The sequence below is a fragment of the Paramormyrops kingsleyae genome, chromosome 6 (assembly GCF_048594095.1).
Source record: "Paramormyrops kingsleyae isolate MSU_618 chromosome 6, PKINGS_0.4, whole genome shotgun sequence".
Classification (NCBI taxonomy): domain Eukaryota; kingdom Metazoa; phylum Chordata; class Actinopteri; order Osteoglossiformes; family Mormyridae; genus Paramormyrops; species Paramormyrops kingsleyae.
In genome coordinates, this window is record NC_132802.1 from 17,547,807 (window position 1) to 17,573,485 (window position 25,679).

At 42.0% G+C, this 25,679-nt stretch overlaps 1 protein-coding gene across 2 annotated transcripts in view; it reads right to left on the reverse strand.

Annotated features, from left to right (window-relative positions):
* Positions 1-21,473: 21,473 nt before the first annotated feature.
* The window catches only part of LOC111854795 (contactin-3-like), a 60,882-nt gene continuing 56,676 nt past the window's right edge, over positions 21,474-25,679 (reverse strand). For both annotated transcript variants that reach the window (XM_023833157.2, XM_023833156.2), the window contains exon 23: positions 21,474-24,670. In XM_023833157.2, the coding sequence (XP_023688925.1) occupies positions 24,570-24,670 (101 nt within the window). In that variant the 3' untranslated portion in view covers positions 21,474-24,569. The remainder of the gene's footprint in view (positions 24,671-25,679) is intronic.

Consider the following 25,679-nt stretch of genomic DNA (forward strand, 5'->3'; position numbering starts at 1 on the left):
TCGACTGGTAAATCGAGAGCTTTGCCTTTTGGCTCAGCTCCTTCTTCACCATGACAGACCGATGCAGCGCCCGCATCACTGCGGACGCCGCACCGATCCGCCTGTCGATCTCCCGCTCCATCGTGAACAAGACCCTGAGATTAAACTCCTCCACTTGGGGAAGGATCCCATCCCTGACCCGGAGAGAGCATTCTACCCTTTTCCAGCTGAGGACCATGGTCTCGGATTTGGAGGTGCTGATTCTCATCCCAGCCGCTTCACACTCGGCTGCGAACTGTCCCAGCTGAAGGTCACGGTCCGATGAGGCCAACAGGACCACATCATCTGCAAAAAGCAGAGACATAATCCTGAGGTCACCAAACCAGACACCCTCAACGCCCTGGCTGCACCTAGAAATTCTGTCCATAAAAACCATGAACAGAATCGGTGACAAAGGGCAGCCCTGACAGAGTCCAACCCTCACCGGAAACAAGTCCGACTTATTGCAGACCAGACTCTGGCACCGGTCATACAGGGACCAAACAGCCCTTAAAAGGAAGCCCGGCACCCCATACTCCCGGAGCACCTCCCACAGGACTCCCCGAGGTACACGGTCGAATGCCGTCTCCAAGTCCACAAAACACATGTAGACTGGTTGGGCAAACTCCCATGAACCCTCCAGAACCCTGCGGAGAGTATAGAGCTGGTCCACTGTTCCACGGCCAGGGCAAAAACCACACTGCTCCTCCTGAATCCGAGGTTCGACAATCCGGCGGACCCTCCTCTCCAGAACCCCCGAATAGACCTTACCAGGGAGGCTGAGGAGTGTGATCCCCCTATAGTTGGAGCACACCCTCTGGTCCCCCTTCTTAAAGAGGGGGACCACCACCCCGGTCTGCCAGTCCAGAGGCACTGCCCCCGATGTCCACGTGATGCTGCAAATGCGTGTCAACCAGGACAGCCCCACAGCATCCAGAGCCTTAAGGTACTCCGGGCGGATCTCATCCACCCCCGGGGCTCGGCCACTGAGGAGCTTTTTAACCATCTCAGTGACCTCCGCCCCCGAGATAGGGGAGTCCACACCCAAGTCCCCATACTCTGCTTCCACATTGGAAGGCGTGTCGGTGGGATTGAGGAGGTCTTCGAAGTACTCCTTCCACCGACCCAAAACGTCCCGGGTTGAGGTCAGCAGCACCCCATTCCCACCATAAACAGTGTTGATGTTGCACTGCTTTCCCGCCCAGATCCGCCGGATGGTGGACCAGAATCGCCTCGAAGCCGTCCGGAAGTCCTCCCAAACCCGAGTTTTTGCCTCAGTGACTGCCGAAGCTGCATCCCGCTTGGCCTGCCGGTACCTGTCAGCTGCCTCTGGAGTCCCACAGGCTAAAAAGGCCCGATAGGACTCCTTCTTCAGCTTGACGGCATCCCTCACCACTGGTGTCCACCAGCGGGTTCGTGGATTGCCACCGCGACAGGCACCGACCACCTTACGGCCACAGCTCCGGTCAGCCGCCTCCACAATGGAGGCGCGGAACATGGCCCATTCAGACTCAATGTCCCCCGCCTCCCCCGGGACATGGGAGAAGTTCTGCAGGAGGTAGGAGTTGAAACTCCTTCTGACAGGGGATTCCGGCATACGTTCCCAGCAGACCCGCACTATACCTTTGGGTCTGCCAGGTCTGGCCGGCTTCCTCCCCCACCAGCGGAGCCAACCCACCACCAGGTGGTGATCAGTTGACAGCTCCGCCCCTCTCTTCACCCGAGTGTCCAAGACATGCGGCCGCAATTCTGATGACACGACTACAAAGTCGATCATCGAACTGCGGCCTTGGGTGTCCTGGTGCCAAGTGCACATATGAACACCCTTATGCCTGAACATGGTGTTCATTATGGACAATCCGTGACGAGCACAGAAGTCCAACAACAGAACACCACTCGGGTTCAGATCGGGGGGGGCCGTTCCTCCCAATCACGCCCCTCCAGGTCTCACTGTCATTGCCCACGTGAGCATTGAAGTCCAGCAAAACAAGAGAGTCCCCAGAATGAATGATCTTTAAATTTATTGCATGTTTTGACACTTTTTTGGCAATTGAATTGAACTGAAAATAAAAGTGCAGTGAGATGGAGAGTCTGTAACTGTAACTGTAAAAAACAATATGAAAGGAGCAATTACACTACTTAACGGATGGTGAAAAGATTACTAGTGCTAATGCCGCTTACTGTTGATTGACACTTCCTGCAGACTGGGGTGTCCAAGGCTATGTTGAAATTATCAGTCTCATTGTACCTGACTGTAATGTGAATACATCTGTCTTCCCAAAGGGTTCGCATGTGCACATGAAAGATACATTTTTGCCAGTCATCTGCATCACCAGCAACAAAAACATGCTGACTGGCGATGACAGTGCATGCATACTGTATAGGCAAAAAACCCCACATGAATTCCACTCTGACCATTCACATCAATGTGAGTGTAAACCTGATCGTCATCCCATTAACTGACACTCCTGACTGAGTGTCCTGACTCCTGAACGACCTCTTTAGATGATAATCCACATACTTTTCCAGGTGTTTTCTTCATGTTTTTGGTTTGTTGCTTTGCGTATGTTTAAACTTAGCCTCTTTTTTGGACCTGCTAAGGAACTGCATGCTGGTCTCTAAACTGCAAATGGTGCCTCTCAGTACCTTCACGTCTCTGTAGGTGCTGTAGGGCCTTCCGTCTCCTTTAGACATGAACGGGCCCTCTGTGGCGATGGGGGAATGTGACACTGTGCACTGCGTGTCTGTAAAAGAAATAGGGACTTGAGTTAGAGTACCATGTGAGGCTAATGAGATTAGAGCGTCACTTGACTTGCTCATCTCAGTTGGACTCTCGGCTTCGCCGTGGCTGGCTGTCCACCACTGTCTCTCACTGGAACAGCAACCCCAGTGACCCCAGAGCTTAATTGCTCTCTCTGCATCAGCACAGTGGCATGTTTTGGGCTGCGGAGCACCTCGTAAGCAGTTTCAGAAGGCAGATAGCAGACAGCACGAAAAGGAGATTCAGTGGTTGCCATGGGTTGCAGTAGAGGACCATTTCTTGCCTTAGGGTATAACTCTGCAATTATGTTTTTGAGCAGGAAATGTCCTCCGTTAACAAAGTTTGCAGTAAGTCTCTGTGATGATGCTTATTTATTTAGCAAATTTTTTATCCACCACAGAAAATAGTAACTTTACATATTATTCAGTCATGATTACTTTTCCAATGTGCTTGCGGCCTGTGTACCTTTCCCCTGTGCACTGGCATTCCTTGTCTAGTTCTTGTGCATTCATCATTTCGTTTCTCTGCGCTGTATATAGCTGGTTTCTTCAGCTGGTTCCGCAGTCCATTCCGAAATCGGAAATCCGAAGCCGGCGGGATCGGAATGCCCCAGAAGCAATGGCTCCCCATCCATCTAAACTGGTTTCCTTTGCCTTTCATGGTGCTCTGCGTTTCCCGCACTGCCAGCTTCCCTGGCAACGTCCCAGATGCCACACAAGTCATGCCAAGATTCACTGGCTATCTTTGCTGTTGATTGCAGCCCAGTTTCTACCATGGAACCCTAATTGACATTGGCAGCTCAGCCCCAGTCCCCCCCCCCCCCCCCCATTTACTCGCTTCTGTACTCCCCATCCTCCAGGCTGGTGCCCGCCTGCAGAAAGTCCTCCAGCACTCATACCAGGAGACTGGATATTGGTGGCTGGAGGCAACAGAATGCTCTCATGCTCTCCCCCAACACTGCAAATGTTCTGCACCGCCATGCATGGCTACCCGCTGAACTATATATATATATATATATATATATATATATATATATATATATATATATATGTGTGTGTGTGTGTGTGTGTGTGTGTGTGTGTGTGCATATGTTTTTTTTTTTTCAAGGATTTGCTACGAAAGCTGGGTGGGTCTGTTATTAGCATTGGCCAGATTATATGAGTTCTGGGCTCCACACAGCAAGCCTGAGGTTCTGCCATATCTGCTCTCTTGTTTGCCTTTGATAAAGGCCGAATTTAGCCACTGACTCAGGCGCCATTGTACTGTATGCGGCGGGTGCGTCAAAAAGCAGGCGATGCTTGTGGTGCTCCGTATCCCTGCCCCATGGAGGAGCCAGAGACATGTTGGCTTGGTGGAGCGTCGAGGAGAAGACAGAGTGCAAGAGCACATGAAGAAAGTGTCAGAGAGCTGGGAACGAGCTGAAAAAGCAATAGAGGAAGGATGAGAATTGATGGTAATAGAAAGCCCCTTTCACCGTGGAAAGCTGTGGAGGATAAAGATTAAAGTAGCTTCTCAATAGATGAGACATTGCACTGTATAAATGATAAATGGTTTAATGACAGTGTCTTCTTAATATAGCGATTCACATTATTTTATACCTGACTAGAGATAGTACCTTCCTATTTTTTATGTAGCCAACCTAAAATATTTCTGTATAGCATGACTGATTTTGAAATATATGTATACGTTCATTCAGGAGATGAAAATAAATGAATAAAGTGCCCTTATTTTTAACACAAGAAGGACTGACTCAGTATCATGTGCTACCAGAATAAAAGACGTTGGATGGGGTAAAATACACCTGCATACTTCAATACAATTTCATATAAATATTATTTGTAAATGTCAAACAGGACAACCCAGAGCACTTAAAATCTGCAGAATGGGTTTTGTAAATGTGACACTTGCAAGGAAATTACGGAACTGGGCAACAGACTGAACTTTGATCTCTTACTAGTTAAGTGGAATGGGAAGCCACATGGATTGGTAACTGAGTTTTAGTATGGGTTATGGTATCTGTGTTAGTATTTAGTATGGGTTATGGTATCTATGTTAGTATTTAGTATGGGATATGGTATCTGTGTTAGTATTTAGTATGGGTTATGGTATCTATGTTAGTATTTAGTATGGGATATGGTATCTGTGTTAGTATTTAGTATGGGTTATGGTATCTGTGTTAGTATTTAGTATGGGTTATGGTATCTGTGTTAGTATTTAGTATGGGTTATGGTATCTGTGTTAGTATTTAGTATGGGTTATGGTATCTGTGTTAGTATTTAGTATGGGTTATGGTATCTATGTTAGTATTTAGTATGGGTTATGGTATCTATGTTATTATTTAGTATGGGTTATGGTATCTGTGTTAGTATTTAGTATGGGTTATGGTATCTGTGTTAGTATTTAGTATGGGTTATACTCTGTGTTAGTATTTAGTATGGGTTATGGTATCTATGTTATTATTTAGTATGGGTTATGGTATCTGTGTTAGTATTTAGTATGGGTTATGGTATCTGTGTTAGTATTTAGTATGGGTTATACTCTGTGTTAGTATTTAGTATGGGTTATGGTATCTGTGTTAGTATTTGTTCAGGGTAAAATTGAGAGATGGGACAAAGACCCACAACAGCCTCTTTTACTGAATAACACTGAATACTTGTAGCAAGCCTATAGCTAACAAGTGGCACTGGGGTTTCATGGGTATTTTCCTGGAACTGTAGCGAATCAATATTGCAATTTTATGTTCGCTCACCTGTACAAGTTCCCTATCCACCTCTTGAGAAAAGCTTGGATTGACTGGATGGATAAATGTATGGTTTTTTTTGTAGCACTGAAATGATATTGTGCTGTTTAATACTCCTTTTCCAAACCTATTGCTCTTCAGCGTGCAGCATCGACCTTCGGATGGGGCTGAGAGGCTTGGGTCGCATGGACCGCTGGAGGAGGTCTGGCCACGTTTCGAAGCTGAAGACCGTCTGCTAGGAGCCGCGAGAAGCCTGGCCTTTGGTCGGCCCTCCGAGCCTGCGGCTGCACGGCCTGTTATGCCAGCTTTTCTCTCTTTGCTTCACGTTCCCTGGTATGATTTTCGAATAACTGGTACGGGGGCTTATTGTGAAAGAAAAGGTGTGATGCTTTTCATATTGGGATTGATGCTTTAGAAATGAAGTCTCATTAAGGGGTCTATTTCATTTCAGTACAAATGATTGAGTAAAAGTCAAATCGAACTTTCTGTGAATAAAAAAAAAACAAACTCAGACTTTAACATAGCTGAGGAGCAGAGGGGGGTAACCCTGTGGGGCAGTGGGCTGCTTTCGTTTTGTCTTTCTGGGATGCTCCATCTGTTCAGCTAATATTTACCTTTGAAGAGCTTGTTTTGGCTACTCCAGAGACGTGGCAAGTTTTCACTGACCTGAGATAAACCCTGCGCTGGACATGATAGGGAAAGATGGTAAACAACAAAGAAAACCAGCCTTAAAACAAACTTAAGCTGCATTTATAAATCTGAATACTTACTAAATCAGCTCATGATTAGGAAGCCTCATTTAGCAGTACAAAATGTTCTCTTCATAAAATTTGTACCTGCATCCATTTTTATGGTCTGTTTATTAAGTTATCTGCTCACAATCAACGACTGAATTTTTATAGTTTCTTTTAAATTTGTGTCTAAAAAGTGCTAAAACCACAGTACAGTAGAACCTTGGAACTTGAACACCTCTTAACTCGACCAACTTGGAAGGCAAAGGGGTCTGCTGAATTTTTTCGACTTGTACCTCGACCGAAATCTTGGAACTGGACTGTTCCTGCTAAAACTTGTATGTGTTGAAACACGTTCAACACTAGCGATTCGGACTTCGAACGTGTCGGTCGAGAAAAATCTAGTCGCAACTTGACCGAAAACTTGGAACAGGAAAAAACCAAACAGAGCTGCTAAAACTTGTACGGACTGAGACGCACCTCTGATGGGCTGAAACAAAGGCAAACAGACCTGCTGGGATGCTTATGTCTTGCGGTACCTTTTGACTGAGTTCGATGTGTGAAAGCTGTGTTCCTGTGTTTGGTGTGACGTTTCTTGTGCTTTATCTAAGTGCATTTAGTGATACAGTAATAATGCCCCCTAAAAAATGAGCAGTGATAGCAGCAAAGCAAAGAGGAAAGTAGTGAAAGTAACTGTGGAACTTACAGAGAAACTTGAAGGTGGTGCGTGTGTCTGTTCTCGCTTTGGAGTGTGGGATCGTCATTTATTAATGTTTATTGCTTTTGTATGTCTGCTTTTTCAAGCATGTATTAGGTTTATATTGATTGTTAATGCTTTTTATCATTAGGTAGATAGATATGTTTAAATAAGCCAATCATTTGGGGGTCTGGATCAGATTAAATTCAGTCACATTATATCTTATGGGGAAATTCGACTTGGATCTCGAATTGCAACTCGACCAGCCTTCTGGAATGAATTAAGTTTGTGTTCCAAGGTACCACTGTATTATTAACAAAAATTATGTGTTCGTATTAAAAATTGACCGTAAAAGACGTTGATTTATTCTCCACGATACAAACCAAACAGTAAATCTTTCTTTTTCAATGTTTTATTGTTTAAATTTTTATTTGATTGATAGGATTATATGATCAAATCACTTTCTTATTCTAGAAAGATATTGGCATTAACATAAAAACAGTTTTCATTACAGCAGATAAAAAACAGTTTATTTGGCTCCTGTGGCTGTTTTTGACAAATTGCAGTGTTTTTGACAGAAATCCAGAAACATTCAAATATGCCACTTTCCACCAAGATAAAAACAAAATAGTCCCTAGAGACAAATGCTAAATTTCATGAAACGTGAATCTGAGCCAGAATAAATCATTTTGTTTTCTGTGCTCATCATCTGTCCCACCTGCCTCAAATTTTCCAAAGCGAAGAGTAACCCCATTTTTTGCTGAGAAATGCATAACAAATTAATTGTCAAGTGCCAAAAATAGTGATGTTTGACACTTAAGTGGACTTACTGTACAGTATTCCTAATTCCTTGTTGTTTCCTAGGAAACTCAATTCCGGCACATAGTGAAATGGCAGTGCCAGGCATGACGGACCATCTCTGTTACGCGAAGAGCTCAATGGAGCGCTGATTAAATCAGGAAACAAATTTCACTCTTCGCGAAACCACCACTAGCACTTTATACCAGGGGGTAATGCATACAGTACATCTCCAATGTTTGACAATAATAGCATGTTAAGCTTTGTTTTAAATAAAGAGACAAAGTTTAGTTTGCACTGTTATTTTCAATTCTTTCAGATTAGAGGGGCACTCAAAATCCTGATCAATGTGAATCTCAATAGTTTCCAGGATTTCAGATAACAGGACCTTTTATATATATATACATTTTAAATATAATAATAATAATAATAATAATAATAATAATAATAATAACAAATACAAGCCCCCAAAAGATTGATGGTAAACTGTAGCAGACCAGCTAACATCAGCGTATTTCATCCATTTTCTGGGCATCATTACCGTCTCTCAACAATATGATGGAAGACGTTTCAGTGGCTTTCTGAAGAGGTTGCTGGTGCCAGTTGAAGACCACTGCAACAGAGGAAGAGACTCACATGACACCTTCCAGATCCTCAAGATTCTTAAAACCGGTCATTACCCCGTTCTTTCTTAGTGTTAAATTTCCTGTTTAAACCAACATCAGCCCACGGACCTACATGCTGTGAACATTACTCGTATGTCTTTGGGAGATGTTTATTTCCTGTAAGATTTTACCCAGATGTCGGAGAAGCTGGGTATCTCATCCAAGTGTGAATATCACCACATGTCATTTATCTTGAAAGGCTCAGTGCCTATTTCCTCTGTATGCATGACAAAATTGCGGGTGAAATTAACAGTGTGGATACACATATGCTTTGTAAATGTCCAAGTGAAATATCCAGTTGTGTAATTTCATTAAAAGAAGTTGCTTTGAATAACCCACTAAAAAGGCAACTTAATGAGGATTTGTGTATTGGTCCCCAGCCGCGGACGGGATGTGACAGAGTTTCATGCTTCTTGTTATTTTTTTAATGATTCCATATAGTGTCTGCTCACATATTTTGTGCAATCGTACTGGTTGTAATTATACTTCCTGAAAATGATGAAATCTCATAAACATACTAGATTATTTCATTGTCTGCCATACGGTCTAGCTGCTGCTTCAGAATATAAATCAAACTGCAAATTAAAAGGCTGTATGTTGCAATTACATTGTCGATCTCAGAAGGCATCATATGACAGTAATTCACGTCTAATGAACAGCCCGTGCCCATTTAGCACCCACAGAAAATTTGCTGCTTCATGGACATGCATTTCTGCTGTCCCTATTACCCTGTACCGGATAACCAATCAGAAGATAGATGGCAGGTCAGATTTCTGCTTTTCTTGAGTTTGATCTGCAGAGATATTATTTCCGGGCGCTTGTGACATCAATCCCTGCAAGGAAAACTGTGTGTTAGATCTAGTGTGTTATAGGGTTAAGCAGAGAAAATCAGCCTGTTTTTGAACGAGATGAAATTATGTCTCCCTTGTATTCCAGCACAGAAATGCGAGGAATATTTGCCAAAAGGACTGGGAATAGATCAGTAGCCCCATGTGTCTGGGCAGATGTGCCCACGCTCTCATTCCTGTCAGTGTGGGGCGCGGCATCTGGTGGCGAGTCGCTCCAGTTGACCCTGGGTATGGCACCATTGGGGTAGAGAAATGCTGGCCCCCGTGGGAATTTCCCTGTGCCCCCCGCCAGTAGGAGTGTGTCCACAGCTGAATCAGAGCAGATCCTCATAATCACGGCCAGTGAAGCTCTTAGCTTAAAAAAATAACAACTGGACATGAGACACGGACCAACGTTGTGTACTCAGGGATCTATGGACAGATGAAACACTTTTATTACACTGACAAAAGCACTGATACGCTGATGTTCTGCGCTCAGCTTATTTAGCCATTTTGTTCTTTATTTGTGTTTGACACATTCATTTGTCTTTAAAAAAACAGCCAGCCGTATCGTAGCATTTATGTTCATGTAATTTCAAATTGACTTGTATCTTGTATTTTGTCAAACGATAATCACATTAATATTTAAATTCAGCAAAGTTACTTTAATATTGAACTAACAGCAAGTGGATAAAAACAGCGCCTTCAATGCTATTGCTTTTCTGCATTTTGAAGAAGTCCTTTAGGAAGGAGCACAGCTCAGAACTGTGAAAAATGACTCTCTTTGAAGGGTGTAAAGAAGCTACACACTTCCTGCACGTTTTGGGTGATAAATTAATCATAGGGGCCAAACTACTTAGCTTACAGTGATTGCTGGTTGAGACACATATTCAGAATCCTGCAGGCTTGGTGGTGAAGCTTAAAACACCTCCGCATGCTTTTCCTGAGTTCTCCCTCTCAGCACCTCCTGGCTGAGGGTGTGAAGAGCCGTTTTTTACTTGCGCCAATATATTGGTTTTGGTCAGCTTTTTTTTCAGAGCTGGTCTCTGTTGTTTTGCTGCGTCTGCAGGCGCGTAATAGAAACAGACATCTTAAGCAGGCATCTGCCCTTCCACATTATCAGAAACACAATCTGCTGCAAGATTGAACCACTTATGCCACAGATGTAAGACTGCTCTTCTTGTATGTTATCACAGACAACACCATTATGTTGTTGGTTCACAAATAATAGGTTTGTACCCTGTGCGCAGACACTGTATTCATACGAATAGAACAGTGTTGTACTTGCTCCTCATTCACATATCCATCGATAGAAATGTGTCTTACAATCACACAAGGATAGTAAATGGCATTTTTACCTGAAATGTCTTTGGATACTAGAAATTTAGCAAGTTATCTGGCTTTCGCACATAAACAAAAGCCTGTGCATTACAAGCACCCAAAGTTTAAAAATGCCAATGCTCATCTGAGGTGACTGCACTAATGAAGGCCGTCTTTAGTCAGCAAGACTCGCCCCAGTGCAAATGAGCAGCAACACACATGTACATACAGGAATATTCCTTTACTCTGAATGGTAGGAGACTAAAGGAACCTACTGTTCTGCACACCCTGTGTGATCAAAGCCTGAAGCCTCCTGATTTTCAGTGATAATACCGTTAGGTCACACCTGTTTGCTGAATGAGATTAATATTTGCCTATATTTTGTAACATTCACACTGAGATTTATGGTATCTAATTAAAACTTAATAAATACAAAAGCATGAAGAAAGAACGGTTTAATTATTTTGTTAATATTTTACTAAATCTATATACCATATTTCCTACTTGAATGGATTAGGGTGTTAAAAGGGTGACCAATAAGTATCTACACTTGTCCAGTGTTTTCAAATAAAAGAACACGTATCAACCAGTGCTGGACTGGGATGAAAAATTGGCCCTGGGCTTTTGCCCAGACTGGCCTACCACATACAGTGGTATACCCACAATAAATTCTGCTGGCCCACAAACCCATGGACCAACCGGGAAAATGCCCAGTAAGCAGGATGGCCAGTCCAGGCCTGGTATCAGCCCAAATACGAGTGCTGTGTGTAGGACAGGTTTTAAGAGTCCGGAATAATAAGAACCCATACAGCTGCCCAGTGAATGTTAACTGTAGAGGTAGGAGAACATCAGCATACTGCCTGCAGTATCATGTGGGTTTAATAGCTTTAGACTCATTAGGGTATTTCTGCAGGCTAAGGCAGTGTTTCCCATTTGGTCCAGTCCTTGGGGACCTCAAGATGCTCCACGTTTTTGCCCCCTTTCAGCTCCCAGGGAACCTCGAGGAAGCAAAAACGTGAACCATCTTGGGGGATCCCCAAGGACTGGTTTGAGAAACACTGGGCTAAGACACACACACACACACACACACACACACACACACACACACACACACAGCATTGCTTATTTCTCAGTTCATTGTGCATAATATACATTTTTTGAAAACTCCAGCCTGGCTCTTCCCAGCTTGTCATTGATGATGGCCTTCTTTGTGGTTTTTTAAGGGCTTCTAGGAATCCTAGCAGTCCTAACTGTGCTAGCAGTGCACTTCACAGCACTTAATGTTTCCCATTTTTTTTAAAGGTCATCCTCCGATTCATGAGGCACTGGCGGATAAGTTGACGGTCATCTCTGGCATTAGAAAGTTGCTTCTGCCCTCTACCTGCCTGGTTTTTTGTCGTTCCCAGTATCTCCTGCTTCACTTTTTTTCTTGTGTACTCCTATCTTAGAAATTTTCATCCTGAAATCTCTGCTTAGCCTTCTGCCAGCAGAACCAGGATTAAACCAGGATTAAACCAGGATTAAACCAGGATTAAACCAGGATTTTAGCATTAGATTAAAAAAAATACTGAGTGTCCTCTTCATTTTTTCTAGAGCTGTATGTGTGTGTGTGCGTGTGTGCATGCGCATGGTTTTTTGCGATTTCCATGCTAAAACTACTTGCTATCAACCACATAAAATGTATAGAGTCTAAGAAACTTTTAGTAAATATGAATCCTGATTATGAGACAAAAGTAAAATGATGGTGTTTTCTGAGAGCCTGTTACAATCTTCAGCAATTCTAGTGGAGAAACCCTGTTCTTATCAGAGCCTTCTTGACCTTAAAAAGTCAGCTCTTTCGAAACATACTGTCCAAACCTTTGCTGCATTGGCAAATAAAACTGCACACTCTATGGCACATCTATTGTCTATTTATTTATATCCTGTTAGTTGATCTCCTGCTGGGTGTGGTTGGATGTGTAAGCATTCCAGTGCACTCATTGCATGTGCTACCAAAGCATGTTTAATTCTGACACTCATTACCAATAGGCACAGAGAATGTTTTGCTGATATCCTGCAATAACAGCGGCAGTTATTAATCTAATGATTTCTTTTCTTATCTTTTGCTTTCTTGTCCTTGAAGAATAAACTTGTTGAAGAATAGACTTTGAAATGTACATATTTATTTTGGAACAAATAATGCTTTTGAAAGAGAGTTATTGTTATGAACAAAAATATTGATATCAGCAGAAAAAGAAAAAAAAAACACCCTTTTCTGTTTACTGGTTGTCTTTGCCACAGGAACTTTTGTGATGAAATTGCAATAAAAAGTATTGATCAAAAACTTGTAGAGACAATCCCCTTTTCAACTGCCACCACTCTAGCACATTATGAAAAATAAGGAAAGAGAGAAAGGGAATGCTTCTCTGGGTCAGAAAAATATTACCAGTCCATATAAAAATGCTTATAAAAGTGCAGGTATCATGACATGCAAGATGAAGGAATTGAAGGCAGGTTTTTGGCCAACAAAGGGGGTTTTATTAAACCAAAACTCAATAGAACTAAACTGGGGCTGGAAAACAAATGGGAACATGAGGGGTCAGAAACAGAAGGACTGGCACAGGGAAGGGCACTGGTAACAGGAAGGTAGACACAAGTGAAGGGACTGGGGCCGACGAGATAAAAAGGTACTTTAGTACAAAGACTATCTAGGGGCAACAAGCAACAGACATGGCTGATCAGGGTTAGGGTTAGGAGGGTGAGGCGGACATGCCGGGCAGGATGTTACAGCAGTATGTGAACCAGACAGGAAACTGTGATACTCAGACTCTGAGTTAAATAAAGGCGCTTTAAACTTACAGTAGAAATGCCTCAGCTTCTTGTTTTTTTAACATGATGGAAACTGTTTCCTCTTGCCAGTGAGTTGCTCCATGCTGAGCAGACTTATGCAGTGTCCATGCTGAGCAGTCTTAAGCAGTGTCCATGCTGAGCAGTCTTACAGTGTCCATGCTGAGCAGTCTTATGCAGTGTCCATGCTTAGCAGTCTTACACAGTGTCCATGCTGAGCAGTCTTACGCAGTGTCCATGCTGAGCAGTCTTACAGTGTCCATGCTGAGCAGTCTTACGCAGTGTCCATGCTGAGCAGTCTTATGCAGTGTCCATGCTGAGCAGTCTTACGCAGTGTCCATGCTGAGCAGTCTTACAGTGTCCATGCTGAGCAGTCTTACGCAGTGTCCATGCTAAGCAGTCTTACGCAGTGTCCATACTGAGCAGTCTTACACAGTGTCCATACTGAGCAGTCTTACGCAGTGTCCATGCTGAGCAGTCTTACGCAGTGTCCATGCTAAGCAGTCTTACGCAGTGTCCATACTGAGCAGTCTTACACAGTGTCCATGCTGAGCAGTCTTACGCAGTGTCCATGCTGAGCAGTCTTACAGTGTCCATGCTGAGCAGTCTTACGCAGTGTCCATGCTGAGCAGTCTTATGCAGTGTCCATGCTTAGCAGTCTTACACAGTGTCCATACTGAGCAGTCTTACGCAGTGTCCATGCAGAGCAGTCTTACAGTGTCCATGCTGAGCAGTCTTACGCAGTGTCCATGCTGAGCAGTCTTACAGTGTCCATGCTGAGCAGTCTTACGCAGTGTCCATGCTGAGTAGTCTTATGCAGTGTCCATGCTGAGCAGTCTTACGCAGTGTCCATGCTGAGCAGTCTTACAGTGTCCATGCTGAGCAGTCTTACGCAGTGTCCATGCTGAGCAGTCTTACAGTGTCCATGCTGAGCAGTCTTACAGTGTCCATGCTGAGCAGTCTTACGCAGTGTCCATGCAGAGCAGTCTTACAGTGTCCATGCTGAGCAGTCTTACGCAGTGTCCATGCTAAGCAGTCTTACGCAGTGTCCATACTGAGCAGTCTTACACAGTGTCCATACTGAGCAGTCTTACGCAGTGTCCATGCTGAGCAGTCTTACGCAGTGTCCATGCTGAGCAGTCTTACAGTGTCCATGCTGAGCAGTCTTACGCAGTGTCCATGCTGAGCAGTCTTACAGTGTCCATGCTGAGCAGTCTTACGCAGTGTCCATGCTAAGCAGTCTTACGCAGTGTCCATACTGAGCAGTCTTACACAGTGTCCATACTGAGCAGTCTTACGCAGTGTCCATGCTGAGCAGTCTTACGCAGTGTCCATGCTAAGCAGTCTTACGCAGTGTCCATACTGAGCAGTCTTACACAGTGTCCATGCTGAGCAGTCTTACGCAGTGTCCATGCTGAGCAGTCTTACAGTGTCCATGCTGAGCAGTCTTACGCAGTGTCCATGCTGAGCAGTCTTATGCAGTGTCCATGCTTAGCAGTCTTACACAGTGTCCATACTGAGCAGTCTTACGCAGTGTCCATGCAGAGCAGTCTTACAGTGTCCATGCTGAGCAGTCTTACGCAGTGTCCATGCTGAGCAGTCTTACGCAGTGTCCATGCTGAGCAGTCTTACAGTGTCCATGCTGAGCAGTCTTACGCAGTGTCCATGCTAAGCAGTCTTACGCAGTGTCCATACTGAGCAGTCTTACACAGTGTCCATACTGAGCAGTCTTACGCAGTGTCCATGCTGAGCAGTCTTACGCAGTGTCCATGCTAAGCAGTCTTACGCAGTGTCCATACTGAGCAGTCTTACACAGTGTCCATGCTGAGCAGTCTTACGCAGTGTCCATGCTGAGCAGTCTTACAGTGTCCATGCTGAGCAGTCTTACGCAGTGTCCATGCTGAGCAGTCTTACGCAGTGTCCATGCTTAGCAGTCTTACACAGTGTCCATACTGAGCAGTCTTACGCAGTGTCCATGCAGAGCAGTCTTACAGTGTCCATGCTGAGCAGTCTTACGCAGTGTCCATGCTGAGCAGTCTTACGCAGTGTCCATGCTGAGCAGTCTTACAGTGTCCATGCTGAGCAGTCTTACGCAGTGTCCATGCTAAGCAGTCTTACGCAGTGTCCATGCTGAGCAGTCTTACAGTGTCCATGCTGAGCAGTCTTACAGTGTCCATGCTGAGCAGTCTTACGCAGTGTCCATGCTGAGCAGTCTTACAGTGTCCATGCTGAGCAGTCTTACAGTGTCCATGCTGAGCAGTCTTATGCAGTGTCCATGCTAAGCAGTCTTACGCAGTGTTATTCTTACTTCTGTCCTGTTGCTGACTTCTTGCTCATGTACAGGGATGTCAAAAAAAAGAACATAGGAACATAAGAACTATACAAACGAGAGGAGGCCATTCGGCCCATCGAGCTCGCTTGGGGAGAACTTAACTAATAGCTCAGAGTTGTTAAAATCTTATCTAGCTCGGATTTAAAGGAACCCAAGGATTCAGCTTGCACTACGTTATCAGGAAAACTATTCCATACTCTGACTACACGCTGTGTAAAGAAGTGCTTCCTTAAATCCAGTTTGAAATGTTCTCCCACTAATTTCCACCTATGGCCACGAGTTCTTGTATTTGGACTAATGCTGAAGTAACTATTTGGTTGAACAGCATCCAAACTTGTTAGAATCTTATAGACCTGGATCATGTCCCCCCTCAGTCTCCTTTGCTTGAGGCTGAACAGATTTAGCTCAACTAACCTTTCCTCATATGACATTCCTCTAAGACCAGGAATCATTCTTGTGGCCCTACGTTGCACCTTTTCTAAGGCCGCAATGTCCTTTTTAAGATATGGTGACCAAACCTGCACACAATATTCTAGGTGAGGTCTCACCAAGGAATTGTATAATCTTAGCATTACCTCCCTTGACTTAAACTCCACACACCTGGAGATATGCCCCAACATCCTATTGGCCTTTTTTATTGCTTCCCCGCACTGGGGAGAATGAGACATGGAAGCATCAACATACACACCAAGGTCTTTCTCATAATCAGCTACCTTTATTTCAGTAGGTCCCATAAAATACCTGTACTTTATATTTCTGCTCCCTACAGTACATGGAGTACCTTATATTTGTTACATTTCATCTGCCAGGTATTGGCCCAGTCACTAATTAAATCAAGATCCCGCTGTAGCTGCTGAGCCGCTAGTTCAGTATCTGCTACACCACCCACCTTGGTGTCATCTGCAAATTTCACCAGTTTACTGTATATATTGGTGTCTATATCATTTATGTAAATTAGGAACAATAGTGGTCCTAAAATTGAACCCTGCGGTACCCCACTATGAACGCAGGCCCACTGTGACATTGTGTCTCTTATAACGACACGCTGCTTCCTATCTGTTAACCAGTTATCAATCCAGGTCGCTACAGTTCCTAAAATACCTGTCGCTTTGAGTTTAAGTAAGAGCCTCTTGTGGGGGACAACATCAAAAGCCTTTTGGAAATCTAACTAGATGACATCATAGGCCTTCTTATCATCAACTTCGTGAGTAGCTTCCTCAATAAACTCCAACAGATTTGTTAAGTAAGATTTGGTTTTAGAAATCTGCTCTCTGATCTCATTACGACCCCTGCCTGTTTTTCTGATTTAGATTTTTGTACTGTTTTGTGCCTCAGTAAACGGATATGGAACAGGACCAGCACATGGACCCAGATCCAGTTCATCGCACAAATGTCCTCAGAGAGTCAAAAAATGTAGCTGAATAGGAGCTCCATTTATTGCACTGCTGAACTTTAAATAATAATGTTAAAATGAGTGAATGGTATATTATAAATATGATATAATGGTAAATGTCGGTTTCTGAGTATGGGGGGTGGGGGCAATGTCAAAATATCCCTGGATTTGCATTAATTTGATGGATAGAAGAGTAAACAAGTTCAAATGTTCAAACAGCAGATCTTCATGGCTCTCCAAGTAGAGCAAAAAAAAATCCCCAGATAAAGAAGATGTAAACAGTGGAAACAGTTCAATCAGTCAGTTCAATAATTTTTGAATGGCTTGCAGTGTCAATAGACCATAGAGCTTCTCATTAGTCAGGGTACGTGCATAACAACAACAATGACAAAAGAAATGACTATATATTTCTACCCACGTATCTATTCACATTGAATAACTGCTTATTGAATGCTGTGTGGCAGTCAGCCTGGAGACTGTAATCAGAGGCACTGGAGACAAGGCGGGGAATGTCCTGAATACCACTGGGCACACACATATACTAAGGGCAATTTAGAGATATCACTACTCTACTTAAGCCATGTCTGTGGGTTTTTGCAGAGCAGCCAGTGAACTTACACAACAACAGGATAAAGGTGCAAAATTAAAACAGGAGGCTGGAATCAAACCCGTGCACCAGTGGAGTGAGTTCACAGCCATAGCCACTGGGCTACCCTTCTGTTCATTCATTACTGCAATTGAATTATTCAATTGAAGTTCCATCCATCCATTTTCCATAGAGCTTATCCAGTATGGTTTTAATGAGCCTGGAGTCCATCCCAGGGGACGTTCTGGATGGGAAGGCAGTCTGACGTAAGCATGCACTCACACACACAATCACAAACAATGCACAATTCATACATGCCGATTCAAACACGGAAACTGCACACTCACTGAGCCTGGGCCAGGAGCTGAGCATCTAGGCTGGGAGGGTCACTCAGGTCAGGCTGCAGTGCTACACACTGACGTTCCCCTCTAGTCAAACAGTGACAAGTATGGTCAAGATCAATTACTTGCAATTACGCCTTAACATTGGCAGAGATTTCTGGCATTAGTCTATGCAAACTTCATGGATGTTCCTAAGGAAAAATAGCATTCTTTTCACATTGATGGTGGCAAGCACAGAACAAATAACATGCCAGAAATTGAGTGACCACCTCCGTTGTGTGACTGTGAACTTTTTCCGGTCACTATTTATACCATACTTTTAAATAATATATTTTAACATCGCTTCTATACATTTGTATTCTGTTAATTACAATTGACTAAAAAACTTTGTTTGAAAAATCAAATAGAATCTTAATAAGCTTTTATTTTCATAAGCAGTACAGCTTAATGCAGTGAGATTATATTTGCTGCATGTGAGAAATAAAACTGTATTTGTTGCTGAACCAAATTGCTAACTGTACCATCACGTGGTTGGCAGGCTAGTGAATTAACAAGCTGCTATGCTGCACATACATATTTTGAAGAAATGTGTCTGTAACATGCATGAAATAAACAGTGAATACAGATTTTCTGGGTAATATTGAATGAAAGTCACTTGTTCCATCTACAAGGAATCTGTTTTAGGTAGAAGCAGTGAAGCATATTATTTGGGGGTTATTTATCAGACTTAAAACAAACTTATTAATCCAAATTAGGTTATAGTCCAGTGATTTGGGCAATCTTTCAATCTATTCATATTGGTTCAAAATGTCCATTACAGAATAACACCTACTTATCATTGTATGTGACAGAAGAATTCAAACTCTCCATTTCTCTAACAAAAAAAAAAAAAAAAACAATAAGCGGTGCCTGCTTATCTGTGTAACAACAGGGTGCTGCCTCAAATGGTTTAACTGGTTCAATGCAATGGCAAGGTACATGCTTATTAACACTTATTACACTATACTGTAAACCAACAGTCATATATTGAGTCTTATCACAGCTTTAACCCTTGACCATAGTATATGATCAGATGTGTTCAAGCTCATAGTAATAGGAATAAAAGTAAGTTACTTGACCACATTCATACTTTAATTAAAACATATTAAATTAAATACAAATTTTGTCTGTTTTTTTATTGTCTGTCTGTCTGTCTGTCTATCAATTAATTGTTTCTAGCAAATATGCAGTCAGAAAGTGTTGCAAGTGTATTAGGAAATATTGATTTTGAATGGTCCCACAAAACCTGTATTACCAAAGTTCTGGGGTGAATCTGCTTGTTTGTTACTTTGTTAAAAATCAAGACAAAACACATTTATACCATGACAAAGTCAAGATTCGAATGAAAAAAGGGTCTTTATTATTTGAAATGATGATGCAAAATGTAATATGCTGAGAAGACAGCTAAAATATCCTCTGAAATACACTAAACAAAATTCAAGAACACTGCAATTCTGGAGGATGGACCTCAATGGGTCCCTCAGCTGATCTCCAGCAGCATCCAATCCATCCATCTGACCCATGGTAAGGCCCTAATGAGCTTAGTCCAATCAGGGCTAGATGGGTTTCATTAACACAGGCATCTGGGACTGGTAATGAGTTGCCATGGGAACATGAGTGCTGACACAATCCCCATGCAATTACTTTATCCTAATGCTGATACACAATGGCTAGAAAGACAATTTAACAGTATTTTACTTGATTGTACTTGACTTGTGTGGCAAAATGCCAAACGTTTGTGTCAGTTGATGACACTGCTTAACAAATGCAGTCATAAGCTGGCTCATCGATAAATGACGATTGAATTTAGGAATGCTGAGGGAAAAATGCAGTATTGATTTTGTAAGCTCGGGATCAGATTTTCCTTGGTGGCAACAGATAAGTATATCATCGTATATAGTCAGAAAGCAGACAGATCTTCTAGACAAATAGTTTGAGTCATCATGTACTGTAGGTCTGGGCTTGTAAACAAAATGGGCAACTAACAGTAACTATTTCAACAATAAAAGAAGAATTCAAGCCAGGACCCTTTTCTGGACGTAGACATACACAAGAAGATGTAGGCTTGCTTTTGAACTTGATAGTAAATTCTACAGCATTTACAGTGAGATACTGGCAGCATAGTACCTTGCTTGTTTAATACCCTGTACCTACGTGAGTCTTGCTCACCAGACACATACTTCATCACATCAAATAGAGCTTCTTGTGAGAATTTCCTCTCAGGTTTTCTGGACAATGCCACTGAAAATCATTTCATTTAATGCACTATGGCAGGAAAGTCAATTAGCCAGAACAAAGATATTTAGATGTAATTAATCACAGAAAAGTTGACCATGCTATTATTCAATTGAGAGCTACACATTGTGCAAAAAATCTTAAATAAAGTTTTCATTTTGTAAAAATGCAATTTCTGACATTATATGAAGTATGGTGAAGAGACTCCATATAGATGTATGATCTACACACTGTAATTGCATTCCATTTTGATTTTTTTCCAAATTCAAATCAGCAGGTTACACATACAAAATGTAAAAGATGGGCTACTGCTGATTTACAAATGCATTGCCCTGTTGGACTGGAATTTTGTATATCTATTAGATTATAGTATGGCATGTCTATGAAATCAGATGTTTCTGTTATTCCCACACCTTTGCCAAATCTGTATCTGAAAAACTAGCCATGTAAATAGCCAGTATCCACTGACTTGACATAGTATGGTAAATTTCTTAGCCGAAGAAAAAAACTTACATTCGGTGTAAACACTGCTCTGAGAAGTTCTTGGCTTAGAAACTCTTGGCATAGTTACCACTTTGCAAGTATTTTGAGAGATCACAACAAGGAATCAAGCTCTTGGAATATAAACAAATCATTGTGGACAATGTTGCCAGCATCGCTTATTTGGCAGACTAAGGAAAGACTCCTTGAAATCTATGCAAACAACTGAACTTGATATATAATGAAATCCCAAACATCTTCCTCACAACAAGACAACCCTCCTGAAGACTCCCCGCATCTACCTTGTGTTACACCTTGTAATGGAGCGACGTCTGGCTTCATTAGCATCACCTTTCTTGCTTGCTTCTCTATCGACAGAGTGCTCCAATGTTACCAGGTTTCTAGAGTTACTGCTGTGTAAATTCTATTGGCTCACAAATCTTTTATGTGACAAGAAGGTCAGTAAAAAGCTACATATTAATTGTGTTAATGATTGTGAGGTGAATGTAAACTGTGTTGTTGTTTTTTTTTTTTGAGGACTAACCTCACTAATCAATGAATTTGAGTAATCTTGCATTACAATGTCACATTTTGTTTTTGAAAATGTTGCTTCTCTGAAACCTAGCAAAACACATACACCGATGGACAAAAGAGACAGGTAAAAAATACCCAAACATAGCATCCTCATTTTTAATTTTTTTTTTTTTAATATAAAACTTTACACAAATGCACCAAAGAACCTACATGCAGAGCTTCAGAACACAAGATGAGCTCACTGTTTTTCAATATGAAAACTGTACTGTTTTACACAGCCATCTCATTGAGATCACAAAACCATTTCATTAACGCAGTGGTAGTATTAAAGGCAAAGGACAAATGTTGTAAAGAAAAATAGACTCACGTCTTGCGTTGGTAAACCATGTCTGATCAAAAGAATCTGACAGGCTTTTGGAACTGCGGATAGTACAAAATATATATATTTTACAAATTTTACGTACACATGTTTTTCCTTGTGGGTAAAACTGTCTATGTTTGGGGATGCAAATTTCCGGGCTGACACATGATTAATTAAGCCTTTTCAAATGAGCTCATCAGACTAAACATAAAGCTAATTCGCTCTTAATAAATGTATAACAGGGATTGCATTATTAAAACACAATATTGAATACTAAAAAAAATTACAAAAACAGGCATTATTACAATAAAAAGTGACAGGCACATTCCATTGAAAATAACAAAGTGCTTAAACTACATTCTTCTGTTTTAATAGTCCTACTAACTCCAACATCAAGTCACACTTGTCCTTTAGTGTAAACTGCCCTCAAGAATTTTACTGTACTATCACTGCCCTAGAAAGACAGGGGGAAAAATACAACTTTTATGATAAAGAACCAAGGCATGTAAAAGAAATGTATGTTTGTATATTATAAAAAATAATGGTAATAAATAATAATGATAAGTAACATTGATAATTAAAAGAAATATTTTCCTTTAGTACAACATTTGACCTTTCAATAGATATGTAAATATAAAAGTAAATACAAAGACAAGGACCATAACCTGTTAAGGTTTCTGTACTGACAGTTTACTAAAAAGCTTATCAATTAAATAGCAATAATGTAATTACAATAGCAATGCAGTTCATTTTTTTTTTTTACCAATAAAACATTTCGAAATAGCACTTGTGCAGCCGTCAGCAATCTTACTTTTAAATGAACATCTCCAATGGTTAGACAAAGGTGATTTTAACTTTTGATCACTTGTTTGATGATTCACAATAATGTACCAGCAGGATGTTTCATATGTTAAAAGAACTGGGACTAACAGCAGTGAGTCGTGCTCATTCTTAGTTACGACAGCCGTTATGCTGTGATGGAAAAATCAATTTGTTATTTATCTGGATACAGCAGAATTTAATGGCTGAACACAGACCTGAGGGTGACACCAAGGGCAGAGGAAATGCAGTGGGTCTCTGGGCTTAAGGCTCTGCTTCCACAGTCTATGCAAAAGGATGGGGAGCTTGGCTCGCTTGGTTTGTTTCACTCCTTTAAAATAACTTGTGATGGTGGTGGTGGGGGGGGGGGGGGCTGTTCTGTAAGACCCTGAAGCAAACCTATCCCTCACTCCTCTCCAGTTACAAGCAACCAAGTCAGCACAGAATGAATTTTTTTCCTTATACAAATTGGGTGTCCTTCATGTAAACAAACCACGAGACGCTTCACAAGCAGACCTGCGGCCTTTAGAATGACAGAGAGATAAAAATAAATAAAATATTATATACAAATAAAAATCTCCGGGCACAGTCGTGGTACAGCACTGTTTGATAGTGACAATCCATTAATCTTCTACTGCTGATCTGACAACCATTATTCCACATCTCTACTCATCAGATCCCTTTCAGCAAGCCGTGATTTATTTAGATGTCCGTTTAGCTCCTAAATCACGCCACATATCAGACCACCAGATGGATTTCAAGTAATTCCAATCTGTATTATTCTTGTGCTGAGGTGAAGCGCTCTAAGGGTTGAGAAGATGCACACTCCGTCATCTCAAAGCCTGCCTGCAAGCCAGCTGCTCCACATCTTGCTCGCTGGTCTCCAGCCCTTCAGCAAACTGGGTCCAGTGCGGCAGTCCCACCATACCACTCTGCGCCCAGTATCGTTGCATTCAGGTCGACCTGCCTAACCCTTTGATTGGATCTTACTTTCTTGCTCGACACGCCCTTTCTGTAAACGTGCTTTGCTTGATCGTGAAACCAAGCTGTTTCTCTACGAACATCCCATCCACTGAAGAATATAATACAAATGTGCACAGGTAATAATTTTGGGTATATGTAAATTAATAATAGCAAAGCATGACATCTACTGTACCCTAGGGAGCATAGTCCTTCACTAGAGGCTGTGCCAGTCTCACGAGACACATGGACTTTAATGACTGTGGGTAATGGAGCGTGTGTTTTCAGAGAGGCACTGGTGGAATTGCGTAAATCTAGCCCTCTTTCTTTACTTTTTTTCTCAGTCAATGAGCACAACTTCACAGACACACAAGTGCATATGTTGACACAACTCTTTCACAATAAAAATGCAAACATTCGAGCACTCGAGACAATGAAAGCAAAGCTTTGTAAGGTGGGAATGACAGAGAAATGTAATATAGCCCCAGCCTAAGAAAATGTTTCCATCACCCATGTTCACCGGTAGCAGGCAGCCCGATGTAGCTGGACCCATGATAACACCCCCCCCCCCCCCCAGTTTCCAACAGTACTGGCTTCTGGCTTTTTTTTCAATGAAACAAAAAAATATATATCACAAAAGCATTTATAATGAGTAATTTAAAAATGGAGAAACTAAGACTAGCGTGTTACTAGTGTGAGCAAATATGATACATTTATCAAGTATGTGTTGACCTACTTTGGTATGTAAATGCAATTAAGGCATTTCATCATTTTTCAAGGATTGTTGGGGTTAATAACTAAGTAACAGGTACACATGTGCTCCCTCGTGAAAATATGTATACAAATATCCTGGGACGGCTCCACAGTCGAACGGCACTTGTGCCCCACAATGATAAGCAGGAAAACTGCATGCACACAAATCCAAACTCATAATTCCCTCTTTGCCTCGTGTTTACAGTATGGATTACCCCTCTCGGTCATGCTCGCTGCCAGGTTTCCCAGAAGATTCTGCAGGAGATAGTCACGCATCCATACTGATCCCCCTGAAGAGGGATAAGGGCTCCTCCAGTAAATCTTCGACAGCGCTGTGCTGGACGGAGTTTGAGTCACCATAGCGATGAGCAGAAGGTGGACAATACAAAGGCCACGGCCAGAGACGGGGGACTGTTATCTGGGCGCTGCGTTCCTGACCCCCGAGCACTCATACCTATAACCACAGTCAACATCATTTAAAAGTTATTTCAAAAGAAATACACGAAAATTATTTTTTTTCTGGAAAAAAATAAAATAAAATAGAGCCACTAAATTGTGCTATTTTTTCCATATTGTCAGTAAAAATGACCTTCACGATTCCATTGGATGTCCTTTATCGAGGAGCCACAAGCTATTGGCCACATCCCACAATGCATCCTGGGTTTTTTTTATTCCCCAAGGAGTTGCTGTATTCTAAGGTGGGTTGCTCTGCATACAGATTTTCATAGAAGACCAAGGGTGTAATTTATCAAAGGGTGCGTAAAACAGTCCCTAAATGTGTGCCTACAAGCCGCCGGTATGCACAGGCAAATGGGTATTTATCACCCGTGTGTGTGAACAGCTGTACTAAGTGAAGGTTGATAAATCTCACACATTCTAAATGTGACTGTATGTGCACGGCAAGCCTATTTTAAATAAAGAAACGCACACAATGATCCATTTATGGGCATATAACTTTCACATAATACATGCTGAACCCTGCAATGTTTTGCATAAATTACATCTCTAAAGAGACATATATCCTTATCTCCTTATTCCTGATTGAAATATATTATGCACTTTATGCTTGTATTGTTATTTAGTAACTGTATTTTGCTATTGAGGAATAAAATAAAATAAAAAAAAACTTACAGAGGAGGGAAAACCAAACATTACCATGAATGAGATGGAAGTTCTGCTGGACATAATACAAAAAAAAAAACTAAAAAAATATTGTTTGGCAAGTTAGATATGGACAGCAAGTCATCATAGGGCTGTGGGTGCTGCCCATTGTCCTGCACCTGTCACACTAAGCGATACACCCGCTGACCTCCTACTACATCTGCTGTGAGACGTCTCTCTATCGTGCATTGTGTACTAGGGATCTCGGACATAAATGTAATCGGACGTGCCTCAATCAGGTGCATCTCAGCATTAGACTGTATTTAGTAAAAGTGACATTATTTCTTTGGCTATGGACCTGA